The 26,482-nt window shown below is 44.2% G+C and overlaps 1 protein-coding gene across 1 annotated transcript; it reads right to left on the bottom strand.

The window, feature by feature from the left end:
- Positions 1-102: 102 nt before the first annotated feature.
- On the bottom strand, positions 103-26,356 carry antxr1d (ANTXR cell adhesion molecule 1d). Its single transcript, XM_061087450.1, has 18 exons — positions 26,202-26,356; positions 21,609-21,680; positions 21,454-21,525; positions 21,032-21,113; positions 20,361-20,391; positions 20,199-20,272; positions 19,425-19,493; positions 19,249-19,329; positions 19,066-19,126; positions 14,713-14,811; positions 13,951-14,020; positions 8,459-8,537; positions 8,090-8,185; positions 7,633-7,671; positions 7,418-7,516; positions 7,165-7,329; positions 6,989-7,069; positions 103-1,149 (listed from the first exon to the last, which is right to left on the bottom strand). The coding sequence occupies exons 1-18, from the start codon at positions 26,354-26,356 to the stop codon at positions 838-840; spliced, it is 1,737 nt and encodes a 578-aa protein (XP_060943433.1). The 3' UTR covers positions 103-837.
- Between the last annotated feature and the right edge of the window lie 126 nt (positions 26,357-26,482).

Consider the following 26,482-nt stretch of genomic DNA (forward strand, 5'->3'; position numbering starts at 1 on the left):
AGAGTAAAGAAAATCACTGCCTGGTCACATGTAGAAAAAAAAATCAAGTTTATTGAAGAAAAGTTAGTATAGAAATGATGCCAATGATCATTTCAGTCACAAAACAAAGAATAAAGGAGAATCCTGAAGATACTTATTTTCAATGCAAGACCACAGATACAAAGCTTCCCTCTTTCCACCAACATGCTCCCCCTCCTCAAAGACCCAGAAACCCACCTGATACTAAACAGAAAGCAGATGCAGGCCAGGGTGTTGAAATAAATAAAATATGGTGAAACTGCCCTGCAGTTACAATAAGATCTCCTAACTTAATTTTTTTTAACTAGTTTGTAGAAAAAGATTTGGTTAAAAAAGTTAAAACGATGCATCCATGTGATTCGTAGCAACCTAATAAAGTGTACATTTAAAAACCAAGGCAACATCACCATCACTACATGCTGCTCAATCTCACCCTCGCTCAACATTATTATTCTCTGCAAAACCACAGGAAACATGTGCATTTATCATCACCATTCATTCGTACTCAACTTTCAACAACACATAAATCCTTTCTGCTGAATCTCCAGAAACACTTGAAACTTACTCGCACCTTTATGTCAACGTGAACTCTGCTAAATACAAGGAACTACATGCATGTTTCTATGTTTCATAGTAAAGAAAGTTATCTTGATGGAACTCGGTAGCTGATTTTCTTATCAGATAAATATTTTGCTGTCCAGCAACAAAGCACAGAGCTGCATGGAAGAGCTCCAGGCCGAGTCTTTGGGGTGAAGGGAGGACGTGTAGTTTATGGAACCAGTTGATGTATCAGGGGTTTGTTGGAGGCCCCATTCTTTATCATGAGAGCCTGGGTGGGGGTCGAGATGGCGGGGGTCCTGGAGGCCCCGGGGGTGCGCGAGCAGGGGGTGGACCCGGAGGGGCCTGGACCACGGAAGGGGGTGCACGGGAGGGCGGCGTGGTGCGAGGCCCTCTGGACGGCGGTTTTGTGCGTGGGACGGAATTGGACACCAGAGGTTGCTCTTCGGCGGGCGCGGGAGGCTGAGGGGGGGGCGGTGGCGAGGGAGAGTGATGTGCCCGAGGAGGAGGAGGAGGAGCAGCCCGGTTGTTCGACTCCTCATCTTTGACCCGTTGGAAGCTAATACAGCGGCCCTGTGAGACACGGGAGGAGAGAAGCACGGCCACACATCATCATTTCAATGAAGATTAAAACGTCTTTTGTGCTGAAATCAATGAGCGTCTCAGATCCAGCACGGTGGGTTTGTGCAGTCTGAGCCCGGAGCTGCCGACAGAGGCGCGTGTGTTCGAGGTCTCGACCGGACGCACAGAGCTGCTTCTGTCCACACCTGCACCACAATAGCTGTGATGAGAGCAAAGACACACATACGCTGAAGCTGGCCCCAGTTCCTCTCCTCTGCTCTCCGAGGCTCCGAGGCTTCTTGATGCAGAACAGAAAAGTGGTTCATGTCTCTAATGTGCTCGACTTGTTGGAATGTAAAAAGACGCTGATTTCAACATCCACCACAATGGTGAACAGAGGCCCCTCGGCATTTAACATAATTTACAAGTCGGGTGAGAGAATGGAACGCTTCTCTTATTGTTCTCATTGAGGGTTTTCCTTGTCTTCACCCTCTCCGTTCCCTGTATAGCATCCCTCTGCACACACACACACACACACTCACACTCTCGCTCGGGCAGTGTGTGAAGGATGGAGCAGTAGATCTCCGTGTCACTGATCCTTGGTGGTCTGATTACACCTTATTAAACAGAGAGGCCCTAAAGTCACACGGGGGCCATTAAGAGGGCCCCTGCAGCAGTAGCTTTGTGACTTCGAAGGGGGGCCCCATTGTGGGTTTGCATATGAGGGGGCGCGTAATTGATTTGGGGGGGGGAGAGCCTGGTTTAGGGTGGGTGGGGGGGTGTGTGACTCCTTGGGTCAGAGTGAAAAGGCCAGTTTGAGAGCAGCAGAGCAGCAGAGCCACACCAGAGCGAGCATATGGACACAATGAGAACACAAGCTCATGAATATGTGTATGTTTGTGTGTGTGTGTGTGTGTGGCTGGAAGCAAGCCTTCACCAGGACATATGGCCTGAATGAAGCTTCGGCCTCATGAATACCAGAAACAGAGGAAGGAGGAAAGTTAGAGAGGAGGGTGGGTGGGGGCTGCAAGGGACCACCACAAACACACAAGGGCCGGAGCTGAAAAGAGCCGGAGAGATGGACGACAGGAAAGAGATATTTCCACTTTAAAGCCGACAATATGTGCATAAATGAGTGGTGTGAGAGGTCAGGGATGAGTCGCCGGTGACGATCAGAGACCCCCGGTGTGCCCCCCTCGGCTGTGACTTCTGCTGCGGGTTCACTCCCCCCCCCGGCGACTGTTTACTTCAATCTCTCAACTCCTTCTTTATGGGAGAAAAACAAAACCCTTAAAACACCTCAAGCATCCCTCTTCACACCACTTCTCTGTCTGTTCCTCCGTCTGAGCCCCGAGACTTTGCCCTTCCCTATAAAACACACACACACACACACACACACACACACACACTCACAGAAAGCAGTGTGTGCCCGTCTACATGTGAGCAGGCGTTTGTCACCATTTATAGTAAAGAAAAGGGGAGAAAGACGAGAGCGGAGAGACGCACATCTGACCTGACAGCTCCGCCTGTCACCTCGCATGACATTACAGCGATCCACTCACCAAAGGAAAAAAAAGCTCCATGTGTACTCACAAGATTTAACACAGTTTCTACACAACATATGCTTCTGCCCAGGATACTGAGACAGTGTCAGCAGTAACAGACCTGGCAGTATCCAGCCACGCAGATTCACCAAGGAAGCGTTTGTTCGTCTGTTTGTCATTTAGCAGGATTACAGAAAAACTAACAGACCGATTTCCTTTAAATTTCATAGAGGAGTTGGACACGATTATGGGAAAATCACATTATTTAGGGCCCGAGCACTGACAGGCACTGACAGGTGAGGCCCTATTGAAATTGTAAGGATTTTTATTATTATTATTATTTATTGAAATTGTAAGGATTATTATTATTATTATTTATTGAAATTGTAAGGATTATTATTATTATTATTTATTTTTTTTACACATCTTTTTATTGTTTTTTCGTTCACATACAGCAATAAATCAAACATACAGTGTATAGAAAAATTCTTAGAGGTAGAAAATAGCAGTAGGATGTCTTACACGATGTATGATGATAACAACAATGTGCTTAAACTGAGCCAGAATGGCTTCTATGAACCACAATTAACCCTTGACCCTTCCCACGCACCAACAAGAAAAAAGTAAAAAAATTGCATAATTAAACCATTACAAACTATACATTACATAAAAAATAAATAAACATAAAATAAAATAATTAATTAAAATTTGTATTATTATTATTATTATTCAGGCAAATTAATTGGCTTTTTGAGGGCTTTAACATGCTCAAATTCTTACCAAAATTTGCACAAAGTTAGAAAGTGGTGAAAATTTACGTATTCTGGAGGAATTTTCAATGGGTGTCTCAAAATGGCTCAAACGGTGCCCCTGAGACCCCCGGAACGTGTTCACATTGACCGATCTTCACAAAAATCAATACACAGGTGTATCATGACCAGACAAACAATGAAGTCTGGAGGTGCAATTGAAAAAACACAACAGGAAGCCTGCTATTTTGCATTTAGTGGCCATTTTGGCCATAGCCACATTTTTACTTTGAGGTACCTGTCCCAGGGCTTAGATCATTTGTAGTGGATCCGCACAAACGAGCGTAGTAATAGTGACGTTCTTCTAGAATCAGAGACTGGGCTGTTCTGGTTCTATAATATATTTTTAATTAACGAGAATTGTTCCAACATCCTGCTTCATCCAAGCATAACTACAAACATCTACCAAACAAAGCTGCCGTTTGAAGTTTGAATCAAGAAACTATTTCAACATCTGAGCTTGTTGCTAAGTAGTTTTTTTGCTGTTTACTTTAATCCTAAACATAGAAATTAAGATTTAAAAAAACAAAACAAGTCATCATTGTCGCTTTTCAAGTTAGCTTAGCCATGTAGCCACTGTCTTTCCCTGTAGCACCTGGCAACTACACTGTTCCAAATAAACTGGATGTTGCTAACACAATGTGAAATGCACCTTTTTCAGTCATGTGATATGCTTGAGTGATTTAAGTGGATCACAAGTTAAAATAGTTTAGTCAGTATTGAGATTTCTCACAACACAATTTCTCACAACAGTGGAACTAAAAGTATCTACATGGCTGGATATGACTACAAATAGGTCAGAAAGTACTGTGGTCCTTTGTATTTTGGGTGAATTGATCCTTTTTCGTGAACTGATTGGTGTTTTGTGGAAGGGGAGGCGCTGCTGTGCTCATTTGTGCCGCGTGTGTGTGTGTGTGTGTGTGGACGGAGGAACGCTGGCCGCCCTCTGGTCGGGTGTGTGCTGTGTGACGGGCCCATCAGTGCCATCAGCTCTGGGGACAAAAGAAGGGAATCTCTTCTGTCACAATATGGCTCGTGGCCTTTCAACTCCCCATCTGTTTGTGTGACACTAACTCGGGAGAGCTGGCACACACGTTACAGTGACACAACCACACACACACACACACACACACACACACACACACACACACACAAACACACACACAGGGCAGAGAGAGATGGAAATGCAAAGTGTGGCAGGAACTGGCAGGCCGCTGATGACCGTTTGCAGAGGCAGTGAAGTGGGAGTAATGGGAGGAGAAAGCAGGACGAGCTCCTCCTGAGCTGCTGGTTAGTAATCCACACGGAGAAGTCTGATCCACGCCGCGTACCGCTGTGCTTTTTGCCACCTTGTTGGGTTTGTTGACGTGCGCTGTTTGTCGTCACGCTGCAGCGTCGCGCTTTAGTGAATTTCGATTTGTGGCAGTTTTTTTGTTAGCGATGAGAAACCTTTGTCGTCTCTCATGTCCGATATGGCTATTTTCTGTTATCGCTTACGAAAAAAAGTGGATTTCTATTGGCCTTCATTTCTTACAATGTGATCCATTTTTCCCCAGTTAATGGCGCGTGAAGCGAGTCGGGGGGGTCAAAGACTCAAGAAACTTCTGCTCTGACAGGGACCAATTGTTCAGCTACAGGGGAAAAAAAAGAAGAGCCCAAGATGGAAAGACTGGAAAAAACCATTCACGATGACCATTTTTATAGACTGCAGATACAGTAGAGACTCACATACACTCATCCTGATGATGAATCATGTCACTCAAGGAACATATCAATAAATTTTGCAGCGATATGGCCTCGGCTACGAAAAAACGACAATGAGACCATTTACAACGGACCAGATGTTTCACCATGACAACCAGCGCGATGATGAAAACATCTCAGTGGGGTTGGTGGGATGCCGTGCAGAGGGTCAAGGTCAGATAAGGGGGGCCGCTCTCCGCTGTCTCTTGTCCTGTCACGCAGACTCGGAGGGACCGCAAGTGATGTCATGATTTAGGACTTTTCAGAAGCGGGAGCCAGTGATATGAACCGTTAAAGGATCTCAGAGGAAACCTATAGGACATAAACGCCTTTCAGACATTTTTTTCTAATATAATCAACACTTGAAAGTACGGTTGCAAAGGGGCGGAAAGTTTCCAGTAAATTTCCGGAAAGTTTCTGGAAACTTTCCATGGGAAGTTAAGCTCAGGAATTTGGGGAATTTTGAAAAAAAAAAAAAAATTCGCAAATTAAACACTGAGCAATAAAAACATCATTCAAAACTATTTTAAAGATGTATGGAATGCAGCACACTCTGCATGTTGAATTTCAACCCTCCACTGTGCATTCTTCCATCACATGCACAGATAATTCCCAGCATCCTTCACACTACAGCAGGGCTATTGAGGCCTGCTGTAGTGTGCAGGACTAGGCAGGTAAGTTTCGATGATATTACTTGGGAAAATATATTAGCATGCTGATTGTTCATCTGTTCATCTGTTCATCTAGCCTATTTCCATACATTTATCCATCAATTATAAAATATTTTACAGACGATTCCAATTGTTTGAATAACTATTTATATCTCTGGCATTGCATTATTGTTTTTTTACAAACTTTTTTTTCATCTTATTCTACAGAACAATGCCATGTGCACTATCTCATGTGTGGAGACATTACACCCCATCCAATGTAGAAGGAAAGGCTGTGTACATTTGCAAATACTGTGCAAAGACCTATGTTAAGAATGACACAACGATGCAGAAGCATATAGTCAAGTGCACAAAGTTTCCTCAGGGCTCAAATCAGCCTATAACAAAACAAAATGTTTATATTTATGTCTGTACATGACAAGGTAAATTCAGTTAGTCTAAATTACCCACAACATTTCCAGTTTATTCCCGTTAATTCCCGGTAATTCTCGTATATTCCCGTTAATTCCTGTTAATTCCCGTTAATTCCCATGGAAAGTTTCCAACTTTGAATATTCCCAGGATTTTGCAACCCTACTTGAAAGCAAACAGTGACTTGTGACATGCTTCTCATGTGGAAAGAAGATAGAAACCCAGTTATTTTCTTGGATTCACAGGAAGAAGTACAGAAGATACAGTCGTCCCTGTGTGTGGACAATGGAAGCTTTGACGACCCGCACGGTATCAATAGCTCAATGACTCACTGTGTGTGTGTGCGCGTGTGTGTGTGTGTAGAAAGGCTGCTGTGTTGGCGATCATGCCGTACATGTTGCCGACCGACACGTGTTGTCTTCACGCCGTGTGACAGACACAGACAAGGAGACAGAGACAAAACAACACTTTCCAGAACCGCCCGTACCCTCGCAACTTGCAATTCAAAAGCTTTTTAAGTGGCTCTCACCCACAGAGCCATCCCCCCAAATTACACCAATTACCCAATTATAGTTTGTCTGTCACTGATTATGCCTGTTGTCTCTGCTCCGTCTGATTTTATACACGTGTTTCAGGAAACGTCACGGCGGCGGCGGAGAGCTGGCGGCCTCACCTGGTCCCCGGGGTGCGGCCTCATCAGAGACACCTGGTCGTAACCTCTCCTGAACAGAGCCCACAGAGCGTCCAGCTTCCCCTGTGAGAAAACAAGAAGATCTCCAAGTAAGAAGAAAAAACAACCGTAAACATGCACTCAGCTTCTAAAAGCACTGCCATAACATCTCATCTTACCTGAATGGGTGTGTACCACCTCCTCTGCTGGGGGGGGCGGCGCGGTGGTTTTCGAGGTTTGGGCTCGTACGGTTCAAATTCCTGCTCCGGCATCTTCACGACTGCGTTTTTGGGTTTGTCCAGCTTGGCTCCTTCCTCAGTGGAGCCCTTCTCCCCCCATCGCACCTGGGAAAGATAAAGTAAAAAATAATATTTAAAAATCTACATTCTGTGAGTGTTTCTGTTGTTGAAAGTTGAGTTTGTGCGTGGGTACCTCCATGCGTTTGATCCCACCCACTCCTCTTCCTCCGTAGTAAGATGCGTCCACTGTGGGCCACCTCTTCTTTGGCATCCCGTCCTCATCATCCGACTCCTGTGAGTCAGATCTCAGTCTTATCAAAACTCAAACTACAACGGTCACTATCCCTTTATCTTTGCACGGATATCCAATTATAATGAATAGAATAAAACATTTAGCTGGTGACTTACAGGCTCTGGAGGTGGGGGTGGTGGAGGTTCTTTGATAACCTGAATATTGTAAATAAAAAGTTTCAGGAGGTAAATGAAACATGAAACAAAGCTTGAATACTTTAGCCTGGCTCCTGACCTCTGACTTATCCCTTATTATTATGTGTCGGTCAGTGTTTACATTGTGGCATTTGTGTGTGTTCAGACCTGAACTGATATCAGAATCAGAACCAGAATCAGAATCAGAATCAGAATTATTTTTATTGCCACGTATATTTTCATATATTGGAAATTGCCATGGTGTGGTTGGTGCACTGTACATAAAAACGAAACAACAATATATACAATAAGACAATATATACAGAACATCTGCCGGCTCACTCGGACGGATGTTAAATCCTCTGAACAGGGTCAATGTAAAATGACAATTTAATCTGACGGCCAGGCTGAGAGATTCATGTCTAAGGTGCAAACTTACCAAAGTGCAGCAGAGAGGCCAGAACCACCACATCAGCAGCAGAGCCAGCACCAGGAACACCACCAGCAGCGATATCAACACGATGGTGCCGTCGAACTACACACACACACAGAATAACGGGATGAACATCAAACCGAACTGGAAGTCAAGGGACGAAGGAAAAGGTGAAAATGAAAAGTGACAGTACTCACAGCCTCCTCTGATGACAGACACAACAGAGGAGAAGTCAGAGAGGAAGGACAGAAGACTGGAGAACCAAGAGAAAATAAGAAGGTGGAAAGAAAGATTATTCAAATAGGGGCAGCATGCTAAGAAGGAAGAATCAGCGTGCAGCCTGTAGAAACACGGGGGGGGGGGGGGGGTACTCACACATTCAGTGGTGGTGATGTGGACGGAGCTGGTGATGTAGGAGAGGCCCTGGTTCATGCTCACCTGCAGGTAGATCACCCTGCAACACACAGACGCAGATCCTCAGATACAAGTCGTTTTCAGACATGAACTCTGGAGGATGTCTGACACAATGGGGTCCGGACTCAAGAGTTTGCCTTTCCCACATGAGGATGGATCGTATGGAGATCACAGCATCAGCCCTAATCACCGAAAGCTCTGCTGATATCTTCGACTGTGTCTTGTGACGTGTGAGGCACCTCTTGTTCATCCTGAGACATTTATTTTCTTTTTGATTTTGCGTCTTTCGTGTTAGGAACATCATCAACATACTCGCTCGCGGAAAATCCTTCAGAGGATGTCCTGTTGTTTGCTGTTTTGTGACATTGCTCATTCGGATATGATTTTTATTTAAAAAATGTATTAGGGTAGCCTGACGTTGTCATACTCATGATTCTAGTCAGAATATGAGTCTGAGACCTGTGAAGAAAATTAAGCATTGCACAAAAATGGTCTTAAAAATAACCATTAAAACATTTGTCTTACAAATTAAGAGCAAAATAAAAATAAAAAAAACTTCAAAGGAACTTTTACAAAAAGCACAATAATGAAATGTAGAAATTTCACTGTGGTTGTGATTATGGGGCGTGTTTCAACTGCACCAGGAAAAAAAAAGCCATTTCGCTCAATTGAATAGACCTACAATCAATCAGAGCAACGTAGTATGTGACGTATGAATCCTGTAGGAGGACGGCAAAAACATCTTTTCGATCTACAAATGCCTTGATCGCGTTTCTCTGTTCCTCTTTCAAAATTAATGCGCTATCGATGTCTCTTAAACAGACTCAATCGCAGCATCTACACATCTCAGCTCTCCAGCGGCAGGCAGCGCTCTTTGGTGACGTAGTTGATTACGTAACTGTTGATCATCTGTCCATCATCGTATAAAGCCCGCCCTGACAATTTGATTGGTCCCAACAGCTTCTGTTCGGAGATAATCTCTCCCCAACGGAGCGACTCCAGACCGAACTTCCCGACCGAAAATGTTGTGGGCGGGGCTAAGTTCGTCTGGCACCCAGGCTAGTATTAGGGAGCTGGCCTGCGAAAAATCCAGACATAGTCCAGAGGGTGTCACTTGGGACATTTGGATTCTCACACGTCTCCTCTTGAGAACTTCAGGAGATTATCCGGAGTGAGGTGCATGTCTGACAGCAGCCAGAGTTTCAGTCACACAACACATGTCAGTGCACACATCTGCCTCGCGTGCCCCGGTCCCGGCTACTGTAAAGCTCGCCCCAGGTGTCGCATACATTCCTCAATCTATTCTGTCCATACTTGCTCCCTTACAAATGCCAAACACAAACACGCTGATGCAGACAAAAAAACAGTGTTTTTGCAGAGGTCAGGGAGTTCTCCACCCTCAGAAGGAATCTCTCCTCTTTGGATCAGACCCAGACCTCTAATGCGGAAACCACAGACAGCGAAATTACTTTTTCTCTTCTCCAGTGTTCGCTGCTGATATATTTGCAGGAAGGGCAGCGAAAGGAAAAGAGATGAGAGGGAAGATGACCGCATGGCCGAAGATGAGATAAACACTGGACTACCCAGGGATCATGGTGAGAAAGGCTCTTAGTTGACAGGTTCATTATGAAGTTCTTCAGACATATGAGGAAAATAAGACAGCGGCTGTGGTTTTGCCCGCTGGATTTGGAGTTTTGGGGGTTTTGGAAAAAGAATGGAGAAAGGGTTTCTGGTTGTGGTCTTGGGGTTGGGAGAGGGGGGGGGCAGAGACAAGGGGGCCATTGAGCTCTGGGTTTAGATTTGAGGAGAGGGGCGACAAAGGGGAGGTCACTGCAGGGTGTGTGTGGTGTGGTGGGGGGGGGCAGAGGAGAGGAAACAGCGTGGGGGATGGTAGGAGGAGGGGCCCTTCCTGCTCTACATCCCCTCAGCACTGTCCCCCCCACCCCCCACCACCACCCTGCATCCTCCTCATACCGCTGCAGCTCCACTCATAACTCACACACCGACCCTCAGAGCAGGAAATTGACATCACAGGTGCCGTTCATCTTTTTCTACTTCTCCTTCCCTCTCCCCCTTTTCTTGCCCCCCTCTTCTTTCCCCATTATACGCTTAGACCTCCTCTTTGGTGGGTGGGAGGGGGGACACAGGGCTATCAGCTCCTCTCTGACACAGAGATCTCAGCCCCTATCAATCATCAATCTGCCCACTATAGCCTCTATATATTTATGTATGTCTTCACCCTGTGTGATGGTGTGGTGGTGGGGGGGGTGGGGAGTGGGGGGGGGGGGGTTAGCTGCATCCGGAAGGTTCCCAGTCAACACAGATTTGTGTGACGGCAGCGTCAATGACTTCATTATATGCGACAAGGCTCGGGTGGAGCAGGAGGAGATTGAGGATCTTTGGGGTTTGGGCGAGGAGGTGCTGCTGGGAGCTGGAGTCCCTGAGACCCCCTGAGACCCCCCGAGACCCCCAGTACACACGGTACTGCCCCAAAACCAGAGGCACATAATGAGATGTGACATGTCGGGGTCAATCACAGGGCAGCAGCTAATGGTTATTCTGATTATTGATGAAGTTTGTTATGGAAGAAAAAAAAGTGAAAAATCTACTTTATTTAGTTTACATTTGAGGAGAAATTTCATAAAATGTTGGTGTTTTTGCTTAATAGGTGGCGTAAATGTTTATGTATTAAAGGTGACATATTATGAAAATTCCACTTTTGTAGTGCTTCTACACTAGGGGTGCAACGATTAGTCGACGTCGTCGACAAAAATCGATGACAAGAATAGTCGCCGACGAATTTACTCGTCAATGATTCGTTGGTTACGTAACAGCACGTGTTTTTCGTGCCGTGCAGTTTAACTAAACGTCGTTTTACCGGAGGTGCTGATGAAAGCAGCTGAGGAGTGAGCCCTCTCGCTTCCTTCCTATCTCTGAAAGTCGCGCATGTGCAATAGCGTCTAAACACGGACCGATGGCGGCCTCCGCTGCAGCAGCATCGCGCACCAGAAAGTAAAAAGTTCCGGAGAACTTCACTCTTAACAGCCCGAAAAAAACTACCTATAAACGTATATACCTGTGTGCAGGATTCTAGCATCCATTACAAAAATATGGTTTAAACTTTTTATTAACGAGTTTAAAAGCGTTAAGTTATCCTATTGCCTGAAAAACGTCTTTTTTTTATCACAATTATTTAGTCAGAAGAAGACTGTAGTTTCGTTTGTTTATGTTTTTATTAATGTTACTTTCCCTGTCATTTTTGTTAACAGGAAAAATTGATACTTGATTTTTAATTTATTTTTAGTATCAGCACTTAGCCTGTTCTTAGTTGAAAGGAAAAAATGAAACCTGAATTTAAATTTAAATTTTTTTATTAGCACTTTGCCTGTCCTTGCTTTTAAATGGACACAAACTTGATTTCTTTGCTTTTGTGTCAACAGTACCCTTATATGCAACAAAGTTTATTAAAATAATTTTTTTTGGATCGAAATATCAATCTTTATTGCCTTTATTTTCAGTAATCACATGCCTCGAACAACCTCAAGCTAAATTTAAAAGCTGTTTGCTAAATAAGAGCAACTGAGAATTTGTGTCATTCATAATCCGATTAGTCGATTAATCGTTTCAATAATCGGTGACTAATCGACTATCAGAATAGTCGTTAGTTGCAGCCCTATTCTACACGTTAATTTGGGTATCTGGCATGTCTACCGTCCCAAAAACTCTGGAAAAAAACAACTCCCGCGATTTGTTGTGGTTCCTCTATGTCAGAAACGATACGCTAGATGGCGTCGAATGGGATTACGACCCGAACCGACGTCATAGTCTCGCTACACGGCCCGGTTAGCTCACAAGCTAACGCTAGCCGGGGAGCCGGGCTGCACTCAAAACAGGTCAATCTGAGGAGGGCTGCTTTACACAGGGTAAAAAAGGTGCTGTTTTAAATGATCCTTGTGGTACTTTGACCAAAATATGTTTCAGACATTTCATTAAGACCCCAATGAACCATATCAACTGCAGTAAAATGGGCATACTATGTCACCTTTAATAATGTTTATTTATGCTTTTAAACTGTGGTGGAGGACGTTCCTAAACATTTCACCGAAGTTAGAGTAACACAATAATAAAAAAATATATAGTAAATCTACATGCAAAATGTACTTAAGTACACTAATACAGTAGAAGCACTTGTTACATCCGACCACTGGTTATGAATATAGTTTAAAGTCGTGTCAAATATAAAATCAGGTGATATTGCGTAATGAGAAGGAGCATTTTTGTGTGCTGGTGTTATTTTGAACCACCACCACCACCTGTCCAACCTGCACTGCCCTCGCTTCACTTCATATTTCCACATCCATGTGCACGTCACCGCTCCACAGCCCAGGACTCATCAGCCAGCTGTTGGCCTCCTCACGGGCCCTGCGGCCATTCACAGCCGACTTCCTCTTAAGCGGCACTGAGGGTGTGAGGCAGCGCTGACTCGGCTCTAATGGGCCTCTGTTACATGGAAGACGTCTCCTGCAGGCACCATTGTGGTGAGTAATGATGCTTTCTGCTCTGAGGAGGAGCAGCCACACAAAGCCACTCTGACATGAAGGCACAGTCAGGACTGCACACCTGATGGACTGTGTAATGACTTTTATGTTGTGATTATGTCAAACACTCATCTATCAATTATCGTCAACTCTTGTCATAAGGTGCGAGTAAAATAAACGATGCCGCAGCAGACTCGTAAATCTTCTTGTGGCCACAGAATAAAAACAAATTTCTTGGTTCCTTATCTCTGAGGAGCAAGAGAAGCTCAAATCACGCTACAAATCTGAATGACAGCAACAAGACAGATGATGACCGGGAGGTGTCTGAGGCCACAGGCTGGACGTGTATAATTATTCACGGGACTGCAGGCGGGGGGGACAGGGAAGGCTGCCGGGGCTTCTGTCCTCTCCGAGCTCGACCCGCGAGAGAAACTTCTGCTCCGGACCTCCAGGAGCAAAGCTGGAATCCCCTCAGAGGAAACTTTACACGGCCCGGCCGACTCCGCTCACACTTTCTCTCTCCTAAAGTGTCAGACTGAGATCGGGATACATCACACACACACACAAACACACAAACACACACACACGGTCGTGAAAGTCCTCTCCAGCAGGCTCTCATTAAGTCGTGTTCCTGGGCTCTACTCCTGTTGTCCCCTCGTGATTGGTGTCTGGCTTCGTTAGCTGTGACAAACACTGATTGATCACAGACACTCGATGACTTTGGCCCTAATTTGTTCAAGGACTTGTGTGTCCACACCAAACTTGCGTGTGGCTGGCGAGTATCTAGGGTGCGTAGCTCAGGGTGCAACAGCTGCACACGGAGCTTTGAGCAACTGTAACGGCCGACCAATGGTAGGGTCGGGGGTGGTGGGGGGGGAAAGGTGGCGAGAGCCGAAAAAGAAACATCCAGCTTACCTGCCGACCTCCTCGACAACAGGAGCAGGACAGAGCAGGAAGGTGTCCTCCACTCCGGCTGGTCTCTCATCTGCACAGTCGGGAAAAAAAAAACAAAATCACATTTTACGAAATTGAAACATCTGCTGTGTGGAAAACACTTCCCACATTTTTCTTAGATGTGAAAGCCAAACCAGATTCCCATTATCCATTTAGGTTCGCACATTAATGTATAACAGCATGTCTGCAGTAATAGGAAGCATGCAAAAGACATCAATCCATCTGAATTCAGAATTTTATAACTTTGACTGTATATTCCACAGCGATGTATCCGCCAACTCATCCAGATCTGTACCCAAATGTTATATGTGTTTCCTTGGCTCATGCCCCACCCCTCCAAAAAATGTCATAGAAATCCAGAGGAGATTTTTGTGTAATTCTGCTTTATAACAAACAAATGCAGATGGAAACACTAGAATAACACTCAGAGAGCACATTCCTTTCTCATGGCTAAACAGTCCCCTTAAATTCAATGAAGCTGCACACACACTTATAGATATCAGTCCCCTAAATGTGCTTAGTTTTTGACATCAACATCTTTGTTTTCTTTAGATAATTCACAAAAATGGAAAAACAATTCCCATCTTACAACGATAAAGATAATCTTCCCCTGATCTAGATCCTCAACCAATAACTAATAGGTTCTCCCTTGGCCTCTACGACAAACAAACAAACAAACAAACCAACAAACAAACAAACAAACAAACAAGTTGGTAGACTCACCCACTGTGTACGTATCATTGAGTTTGAAGCTGCACAGCACGTGATCAGTGTTCCTGGCGTGGAGGAAACCGTTGCCTCTCACCACCACCTGGAAACGCTCTGAGACAAAAACACACAAAGGGACAACAACAGTGAGACACAGTGAGCACAACAATGGTCTCCAATTTTGGTTTGAACTAGTTTCCAGTTTCCCATCACGGCTGACACAACCGTCCTGCTTCTCTGACGCATTCGGCTTTAGCAGTGGAAACGTGTTCATGCTTCATTACTGCTTGTTTATATCTGGGTGCTTGTGCGTGTATGTGTGGAAGGAAAGGCCATAATATGCTCCAGTGGTGCTAATGCTTAAAGTGTTGCTCTTCACAAATATCTGAAGACTCTGCTGTGGCCAGAAGGTGTTCGTATGTGTGTGTGTGTGTGTGTGTGTGTGTGTGTGTGTGTGTGTGTGTGTGTGTGTGTGTGTGCGTGTGTCTTTGACCTTTCGTCTCCCTCAGGCTCTGTTAAAGCGCACTGACAGAGGCTTGCCAGCATATGCTGCAGTGTCTATGTGGCTGCTGCCCAGCATATGTTAGAGAGTGGGGACAAACACTTGCTTAAAAACATGGCTGCAGGGCTGACAACCGCACAGCACTGTCAAAGTAGGTCTGACCTTACCTGTGGCACAACGGCATGTGTGTGTGTGTTTGTCTGTGTGTGTATTTATGTGGAAGTGTACGTGAGGATATGTGTGTAACCGGTACATTCTGCATTCTGCGTTGTTTTTTTCTCAGGAATGTGTAATCGTCTGTATGCCTGCAGTATGCATGCATTTGTTTGAACGTGTGTGTGAGTGCACGTGCGTGGTCCCCGGCCGTGCACGGAGGTTTCCTCCAGCACTATCCTGGCTAATAGAAGTGAACATTTGCCACACCTTTCACATTTAAAGCTCTAGCGTGAAGATCACTGGATAAAAACATCACGGGGTGTGAGTGGATACGTGACAGTGTTTCCTTAAAGGTCAAACACGCTGTCGTGAAAAGTCATAAATACAAATACACACACGGAGACGGAGCATTTAACAGATGCCTGCACATCGCCACATGTTTACAGATGCTGCAAGGATGTGAAAGATTTGTGTTCCAAGAGGAAAACTGGTGATGGACAAGACAGATGGAAACTGAAATCGAGCTCTTACCAAACAGGAATTAGTTGAATATGTGATATAGTGTGTATGATGCAGTTATTTGATTATACATATCACTTGAGCACACAGGTGAGCTCATGCAACTTATCTGCATGTGTGGGTTCACACTTATTTACAGATGTTCAATGACTTGCAACTTGTCAGTACTGCTCATGTCATTTTGTCAGGAAGAGTGATTCTACATGTGTTCACACACACACATACAAACATACACACACACACACACACACACACACACACACACACACAAACGCACATACACACATAAATCACCCGATTAACCGCTCATCCCATCACAGACAGCCTAGTCATTTACTCTTCACCATGTCCCATGTCCTCTCCTTCCCTCTGCCCTAATTTATATATAAAAAACCACCACAACAATCAACCATAAATGTTAGCTGTACAACCATATATCAAATAAACTGGGCTGTATTCAATTTTCTCATAATCCAATGACGTGTCTATGTTGTTTGCAGACACAACAACATTCGGCTTAATGAGAGGACTCAACACTAATTATTCCTAATGCTCAGTGCCTTGGCTGCTTTAGCAGTCATCCCCCTTTCACCCAACGTTACCATCAAAGAGAAGGGCGCGTGTGCACACACACACACACACACACACACACTCACACACACACACTCACACACACACACACACACACACACACACACACACACACACAGGCACAGACACACACACATACAGAATGCTGAACATGCCAGATATTACTCTGATTATTAGAGCCCGACAAATATGGATTTTTGAAGGTCAGTGCTACTTTTGGGGAGTAAAACCAGTTTAACTATAAACCTTATTCTAAATAACTATAAAGAAGAAAACACTAATACCAGCAAGTATACAGAACTTGAAATAAGAAAATATTTGACTTATAAACTAAAAATGCAAACATAATTGCATTACATTGTTAATTTTTTTCTAAAATAAAGGTTTACGTACTACAACTACGTACAAAGATAAATACTGATATATGGCTGATATCGGCTGATATTTTAATCAACTGATAACTTAGTCTGTCTATTTAAATTGTAAGAATTGCCAAATTAAAAATACTTACTGTTTGCTTTATTGATCTATTGATTATGAAGTGCATTGAATTACACAATACTTGTTAAAACATCAGATTTATCCACAATTTTACATTTTATTTTTAACTTTTTAACCCTTATCAATCAGTACTATCTTTTAGCTCTAAGTCTGGATCTGAGCATCTTGTGAACACACCCTGACCCACTGCACACACACTGAGGCTTGATGGACTAAAAGGTCAGTGCTGTCAGACACATGGTGGGCAGGGACTGGTGGTGCGCTGCTGACATGCTCCACACATACGCTCCTGCCCTCTCCTCCCTGCTGCCCCCCCCACGTCCACTCCCATCTACACCTGAACGTTTGACGAGCAGGATTACATGTGTATGAATGTCTTGTCTGTGTGTGACCGTGTACATGTAGATGCATCTGAACGCGTGTCTTGTGTGTGTGTGTGCGTATATGTGTATGTGTGTGTGTGTGGGAGAAAATGGTGTACGGCTTGTCCGAACAGCGGCTCTTCAATCACGTTAGTGCGACGGGACAGTGAAGGGCAGGGAGGGGCAAAGGAGGAAGGGACAACGGGGAGAAAAGGGTCAGACGTTAATGAAAGCAGCAATCTCTGCTGTCATGTTAGATCTCAGGCCCGACTCACGCTGTCCTCTCGGTGTACGCGCGCACGTGTGTGTGAGGAAAATCCGTGCTGTCACGTCTGATAGCGCAGCCCAACGTTCAGTGTCCAGTCTGATGGCCTGTTCGCAGGCAGCCCGCTCTGGTCACTTCACATCAGTGTGAGGGACATGTGTGTGCACGTGCTTGAAGATGTGTGTGTGTGTGTGCGTGTGTGTAAGTTCAAGGAGCATGTGTGTGTTGCTGTCGAGCATGTATGCTATGTGACTACACGCAGGCAGAGATGAGGACAGACAGAGAGACTGTCATAACACCTATGCAAAATGTCAGAAGGGATATAATATGTGTGTATAAATGCGTCAGGATGGACAGATGTGGGCAGATGGTTATAGTCAAACATCTGGACAATCTATTTCACACTCTTGTTGAGTCAAAATAAAAGCAAACTCCTGCTTAACCTGTGTTTGTGCCCGACAATCACATTATTCTACATTATACTGCAAAAATAAGCTTTGAGTAAGGGAAATACTTTCTGTATATTTATCCACAGAGGAATTTAAAGCAATTTAGGATGTCTAAGATAAGAGCTGTACATTATTCATGCCTGTCATAACTCACAAAAGCAAACAAAGCATTATAAGCATAGGCTCAGCACATTACAATCTTCATTAATTAGGCCAAAATCAGGCTTTGGTTCAAGTGGCTCCCTCGCTTCTTAGTTCACTGACCATTATGCTGCTCATCAATCGAATAATAAATGAGGCTGGATGTTATTTGTCCACATGTCGAGAGACACAGGCACAGTCAGGCTTCGGCAAGAGTCTGTGAATCACAGTTGGGACTTTAACTCTTTAGAATTTCTTCCTTATTTTTTATCCTTTTAGGGCGACGCTGCTGCTGCTGCTCTCCTTGTATCCTTCCCTGTCCTTCATAGCTCATAATGGATGTTAATCTACATTGGTCGTCCTGGTAGCCCAGCTCTAAATGCACTCTCTTAAGTGAGTCCTAATAAGGTCATGTCAGAGCTCATCCATCCAGCTGGCTACACATAAAGTCTCTCTCTCTGTCTCGCAATCGTTCTTGGCCGTTATTCTGCTTTTTACTACAGAGGAGCTGGACATGGGGAGAGGGAAGTGAGGAAGAGGAGCGGGTTCAAAATGCCAAAATGACTATTTAGCATATACGATGTGGCAAACTAGGCCAGAGGAGCAGCCATGCTTAAACATTGGCAGCTAATTCCTCTGACCAACACCCGCCACCCCTCCTCTTTCTTTTCCTGCACACACGCTGTGCCGAAGCGGCGATGCTAATTCTCCCCCGGCCGTGACTGACAATACGCTCTCTGTCACTCCGCAGTCATAAGCGTCCATGCGATTACTTAGCCTCATGTTCCTCTCCAGAGGCTTTAGATGATTGTCATCTTACACAATTGCACACCGGTGTCTCAACAAGGAGGGGAAGCCCTGGCTCCTCCTCACACCTCTTACCTCCTGCACACACACTGGACGGCTCCGCTGCCAGGATCTCAATGCAGGACTTCTTGATGATCTGAGAGATGAGAGGCAGAAAAGAAAAACATTTATCGGTTAATTCAATAACATAATATGATTTTGTGTGTCTTTCTGTGTGGGTCTTTGTGTGACTATACATGTGCTATGTGTGTGTCGTACCGAGTCAATGATTCCCCTCAGGGCCTGGAAGCCTCCCCACACGGGAAACACATGATCCACCGTGTCTGCAATAGTTGCAAGCTAGAAAAACATACAAACGCAAAAAATAAAATGATAAATTCTGTTTGCTTTCTTAGGCATTTGCAACATCTTCAATATCCTCCTGCAGAGCCTACCTGGGTCTGGTTGAACTCTTTGACCCCAACACAGTAAACAATCGCTCCCAAAGACCTGGCTCTCTGTGCCTGCAGGAGAAGAACAAATAAACCAGCGTGTAATGAGGTTAAAGAAACTCTGGTCGAGCATGTGGAGCAAATACATGTCCCAAAGAACATATCAGCTATTCTCAGTCTACACAGAGGATATTGTCTGAATTTGAGGTACACTGCCAAAGGTGGGTCATATTTATTACCTCTGTTCTTTTTTATCTGCGTTTGTGTACAGGGTCACACTAAAAAAAACTATTCCCATGAAATTTTGTGGGCGGCTTGGATCGTTACCAAAGAAAGAACAAATACATTTTTGGCATGAATCGGATCAGGGGGCAGATCCACGTCTCTTGTTTAACTTACTTAAAAATTGTGAGAGAAGAGATTTTCACCAATTTCCCAGGGAATAATTCATGGATCAAGATGAAACAGATCAGGCATGTATGGTATATGTTCTACAGAGTGCTGTTCTAGTTAAATATTAATTCACATCAGCTTTGCAAGGAATCTAACAATGAGCACTAAAAATAATCAATGGAATTAAAAACTTAATAAAAAATCTTTAAAGTAATACAAATGGATTTATGGAGTATGAAAGAGGCCATGTTATTTGTACCCAGGTTGCAGGTGCAAACATAAAAAACATTATGAAAAGTGCAACAATAGAACCAAACAACATCACCTGGAAGAATCAGGATCAATCCCCCCCCCCGACACGTTAACTTTACAAACACATCCTACCTCTCGCTGAGCTGTGTCAACCTGCCAGTCATTCAGTTCTCCATCAGTCAGAGCGATGATAACACTGGCTGTCCCTGAGGAAGACACAGATCGACTCTATTATTCTCTGAAACACTGTTCTACATGTAGGTGAATGAATTCAGCTTATTATACTGAGCTTACCATGCCTCTCTTGATATATCTGTTGATTAGCCTGCAAATGCAAAGAGGGTGTGCGTTAGTCCTGATTCTGAACCAGAGATAAGAACTGAAAATAAATCAAGTACAGTTTCAGTAAACAAATGACCAGAGCAGAGTATTGTTGGTATTTATATAAAACATGAGTGTGATTTGCATGGGACTTGTTTTAGTTCAGCTTCGTTCTATAGCTGCTTTGATGCACCTAAGACTGGAAATCCAGATATTTTCCTGTTTCTGTGAACGATCTTAATTTCCAGAGTTCCTTTCTGAAAAAGCTCATGACTGAAGATTGCTACGTGCTCTTTTAGGACATGAACCCTTCCGTGACCTGGCTGGAGAAAAGGGGAGTCACTGGTGTTTGTTTTAGATTTTCAGATGTGGTCTAGAATTGTTGCTAAATCTCTGATTGAGATAAAAATGAGAACCAGACCACGAGGACCTGTGGACTCACGCTGTGTTTTACACTGCTTTGCTTTAATACGTGTCCAGAAAGTTGGCAGTTTCAAGAGGCAGAAATAATTCGAGCCGCTCCTCATACCTCTCTAATTCATCCTCGTTCCAGCTGCCAGACTCAATCAATCCTCAGTGGATATTTTATAAGACTAAGACGGGCTGGTTCTGCACATGTGTTGGGTCTTTAAACATCGCCTTACCATCTCCAGGCCCAAGTTCATAAATGTGTCTCCTCCGGGAACCACCCCCTTCAGATCCCTTAAGCCACCAGTAATGGCCTCCCTGTGGGGTAAACACACAGCCTGAATAAAAAACAACGGAAGAAAGCTGCTCAGGAAAAAAAGTAGGAATGGGAAAGATTCCCACTGAAGCAGATACAAAGAGGGTGTAGAGAGTAGTTGGAGTTGGCAAGAGAAGTGTGAATCCCCTGCCAAAGTTGTCCTCACTAGACTCATGCAATGCTTTGTATCTGGACGCTGCCAAACGCTGGATGGAATTAGTGGGAAATTAAATTTGAGTTGCAAAAAAACAACATAAATGGGAGAAGGGATGACGTCTCCTGTGGATCTCTCTGCAGGTACAGAGAGATCCACAGGAGGGGTTGATCAGCTGTGGCTCTTACCTGTTCTCGGTCAGCTTCATGATGATGGTCCCTCGGGTGGAGAAGACGATGAAGGACATTCTCAGCATGGGGCTGCAAACACAGTGAAAATAGTTAAAAAGGGAAAAAGAAAAAGAAAACTCCCAAAAAACCCGAATGACTCATGCTGCTTGTACCTGATAAACTTCTCTGCCAACTGCTTTACAAAGGAGTAAATCTCTATCCAGTGATGCTTCACACTGCCGGATCTGAAAATACAAGAGGGAAAAAGATTCCGTTATGATTATGATCATAAATATTATTCTATTATATTGAATGCAGCACAAACAAATGGCCATCAGCCTCAAGTGTACTTTCTGTTCAGTGCCTTATGAGCTGGTGTCAGAATGCAAATCACAAAACACAAGAAAAAAGAACACACAACAACAGACAGGAAAACACAACAACAAATCACAAATCGGACAGTGTGTCCATCCGATCAGCGTCGGGCGAGGATTGTCGATGGCGGCACATTTTGCGTTTGAATGTCAATGCGGTTGTGTTTTGTGATTTGTTGTTGAATTTTGTTGTTGTGTTTTGTGGTTTGCCATGGTGACTTGCACTTCAGGGCCACCGTATAGGATAGTCAACATGGTCAACTTAACACCATGTTAAACATCAGCATATTAGTAATTTGCTGGTGTTAGTATTTGGCTTGATTACTTTAGCTACAGAAAACGAAGATAAAACTGAAATTTCACTATCATTTAATAAGAATATGAGACTATTTCAGTGTTAAACAGGTGTCATTTTTATTGGATGTGATTATGTACGATATGGAAGTATGTTTCAGGAGCAACAGTAATAGTTTATGTCTTCGTGATTTCACATCATTCCTCTTTACTCTCAGTCCCAGTCACATTCCCTTACCTCTGACTGTAACCTGTCAGCGGTGAGAGGTGCTGGTTAGCCCGCGACATGCTGCTGAGGACATGGCAGTCTCCTTAATGAAAGCCGGTCCCAGGGGGCTGCTAATGGGGGCTAATTGCTGCTGGGCCAGAGGGCTGAGGTTAGACAGGGACAGATGTAGCAGTCTGCCTCTAGCAGGGACCATGCAGCAGGCAGCTGGCCTGTGTGTCCGTGTCGTTTCGGTGTTTGTGTGAGCGTGTGTGTCTGTGTGTGTGTGTGTGCGACTGTGAGGGGGAACAGATGGTCCCAGTGAGCACAGCCAGTCTGACAACAGGTTGGGGGTCCGCAGAGTGTAAAGGCTGCGACATGAACAACACAGAGACGCTGGAGTAACACTCAGCAGGGGGCCAAGGCTATTTGAGGATGCAACACCAAACAGCTAATGCACCAGACCCTGTGTGTGTGTGCATGTGTGTGTGAGAGGGTAATAAACGGAGTGAAAGTGTGGGCTGGTTAGATTCACGACGGTTCTTTTGTCCCTCTCATTTAAACAGTCACTTCTTGCTTCACATGTTGTGCTATGAGGAGTCTACAGAACCAACTTTCCTTCTCGGTCAAATTAGTTTTTCTTACTGTGCCAGGTACTGGATAACCTTTGTACGGTGGCCCTGAGGTGCAAATCACAACGGCAAATCACAAAACACCACAAGTGAGACAACACAACAGAAATCAAGAGAACATTGAAAAAATACTGTGATTTGTGTTTTGTGATTTTGTTTTCTTATTTGACATTGTGTTTTCTTGTTAGACATACATGTGATGTTGTTTTTCGTGATATGTCATTGGGATTTGCTCTTCATCTTCCATACATATTATCATTATGCGTATGAATGACTGAGGAGGAGGTGACCTTGATAACCACTATAAGTTATTTCCTCTGTGTGCAAATTATTGGTTGATTAATTGATCAAAATTGAATGGTGGAAAGTCTTCATTGCTATGACAGTGTCCACAAAGTGGTCATTTGGTCAGCTCTGATTGGTTTCTTTGTGATTGGTCGACTGCTAAGAGTGTGTGTTGAATATGTTAGTACCACTTAGCAAACGCTTCCTGTTCATCTTTAAACTGCTGTAGCCACGGTAACCATAGTAGATAGTGTTACATGTTATTTGTGACATTGACACGTTGTAGAAAAAAACCTAGAGATACAAACAAGGTATTTCAGTATTTTCAGATTCCTTCTGCTGTGGACTTTGAACTTTTCTACTTTGCGGACATTTTGCCTGTATAAAAACTCCAATACCCACTAAAGGGAAATGGAAGGAAACCCAAAAAGCAAAATATGTAATAAATCACTGCCATCATTCAACAAATGCAGCAATTATTCTCCAGCCGTCTACCTGCATTCCTCAGTCTGCATAATATGAGGGCAGAGTCTCTTTCTACTGCAATATTTCCCCTGCAAAGTGCTTCGATCCATGAAAACAAATCGCTCTCTTCCTCACTCAGCCGTAAAACACAACACCTATTATTCTATTTGTGGGCAAACCAGATCGAGCGGAAAAATGCAGCCTGGTATTCGGTGTGGATCAGGCACAGAGTGTAGGAATGTGGGGAACTGATGGTGGTTGGGTTTTTCTAATCTTCACTCTGTGTCCACTGTGATGCTTCCAGTGGAGCGCACACACATTCTTTACCCAGCATGCCTCACTCTCTGGACACTTAGGCCACAGCTCAATGTGCACAGGGGTGTAGACACAGGGGGTTTTGCTCTTTGATTTTCTCCTCAGATTAGGTCATTTAAGATCAGACACGTCGGTGCCACCTCAGGAGAAAGATCAGCAGTTTCCTGGAGGCCTGCTGGAGCATGCAGGTCCAGACAGTCCAACAACACTGAGGCGTACCACAGACTTGGCCATGCGTGACTTTGCCACGCTCCCGAGGCTACTCCTAAACTTTTTGAAGCAAAAGGGTAAAGATTGAAGAGCGGCTGACAGATGCTGCGTCTGAAAGGTTTACAGATGTATTAAAACCAGAGCAAAATGTCACTCACAAGTCCCAACAGCTCATAGGTGGAGAGCCCCGGGCAACCAAGGACATACAGAAAGACATTTTATACCTTAAAATATTCACAAAAATATTCAATTATTTTGACTTTATAGCCTCTTATTCCTCTACTCCAGCAGGGCAACAAATTCAGCCTAATGCTACCTTATGATTTTTGAGTGTCGGTCTCTGCTCACTAGGCATGTTTCAACATGTTTGATTGTTCTGTGTCCACGTGCATAATCTCCCCTTTGCAGCTCAAGCAAAAAATGTCAATTATAATGTGTGTGCAGACATAAATAGCGACACAGCTAAAGAGGTCAAGTACAGGCACGGCCCAAAAAGATGGTCAAAACACCCTCGCTGACAAGGAAGCCAGGAAAATATCATGAGATTTAATAAGTCAAAATAGTTTGCGGCTGCGAGTTGGCCAATCGTGTTAATCAAACATCTAAAAATGACACAAAGATATTCAAAGACTGATCTGGGGTTAATCGAGAGTTGGTTTCAATGTTAGAAAAAGGTTAATGCGCTCGCTGCCAGTCTAAAGCTCCAAGAGCTTTAAATTATCTTAGAATCTCGGATCTAAATCAGGCTCTGGTTTGTTTTACATTCTTCCTCTGTCACGTCTCATTTCCAGTCAACCCTCTCGAGCTTCTATCAAATATAGTTTTAGCATCAGTCCAAGATCAATTTCATGTATAGAGTTTTAAAGATATATAGGCTAGCAGTACCACTTGTATAATGTATGAAGCAGTTTATAAGGTGTACTTTAATAGCGGTTGTAAATTGTAGGCCTCGTTATTATCTGTTTAGGGGACAGGCATAATGAGTGTGTACAGTTTGGTGCAGATCTAGTGAATTTAACTGTGGTTTCATAAGGGGATTGTTGGACCTTGGTGGAGGCATATACTCTCCTAATTGTAAGATAAACACATTTTACTTCAGATATCCTGTTGCTTGTTTCTGAGAGACGTCTTTCTGGTGGATAAAGAGCAAGTTATGGTGGAGAAATATGCACACTATCAACTATTTCAAAACTTATGAACCCAAAAGTTCTTACAAATGGTAAATAACCCCCAAAATGTTAACTAAGATCTCATTTTATCATACATGACATCATTATAAGCTCCTATAAAGTCGTATACAGGTACCAATATATAACCTATGTCATGTTGTTTTGGATCTCTTTGTCCCATAGTGAAACATCAACCTAATCCGATTGAGTACTGCTGGGAAACAATAAAGAATGGCCCCTGCTTCTACGTCACTAAATGTCCGGATATAGGATGCAGTGGTCTCCCGGTGGATGGAGGCCGGAGCAGTGTGAAGAGCACCGGGCCACACGGCTCCAGTGTGGGGCAGCTGCTGCAGCTGTGTCCGCTGCAGGCGTCATCAGCCTGAAACTCTATCCATCCATCCGGCTCGCCCTGCCCACATCCCGTGGGTAAACTCTCCTGAGCCTCGCCGGGCTCAGAGAAAACCGTAATGCTCCGAGTAGTATCCCCACACTGCACATATACCGGTGCTCAAAGGCACTCAGAAGATAAACAATAAGGGTTAAATGGTTTTGGATTCGCAATTATTCCATTAAACATGTCGTATTTAGCACCGATGATGTGATAGGTGACAAAAACAGAAGTCTGGACTCCTGGTTTCTGTATTCCAGGTCTAAGTTAGAACGTGTATGATACTTTTTTTTTACTTTTTTCTCTCGCACCGTTACAACAACACCCGGACCGATGCGCACCGCGTTTCCGAGCCACTGGGGCGGTCGCATGGCAAAGCGCAGCGATGGGAAAGTAACAAAGCCATAAATAAAACGAGACACTCACTTGTCCAGGACAAAATAGAGGTCGAAGGCTCCCTGACAGGACATCTCCACCTCCTCCTCCTCCGCCTGTTGCAGCTCTCCTCTCACCGACACCACGAGAAGGAACGTTCCCAGCAAAGCCAGGGCGAGGAACATGCGAGTGTGCGTCCTCGCCATCTTTCCCGGGTCCTGCTGACTGCTCCGACGCTGACAACCGAGAAACCTTCACATGTTCTCTCTACAGCCTGCTTGTGAATCGGCTGTGGGAGTCTGTGGTGTCGTTCATCGGTGTTCTGTCCTCTT

The sequence above is a fragment of the Limanda limanda genome, chromosome 15 (assembly GCF_963576545.1).
Source record: "Limanda limanda chromosome 15, fLimLim1.1, whole genome shotgun sequence".
NCBI classification, from domain to species: domain Eukaryota; kingdom Metazoa; phylum Chordata; class Actinopteri; order Pleuronectiformes; family Pleuronectidae; genus Limanda; species Limanda limanda.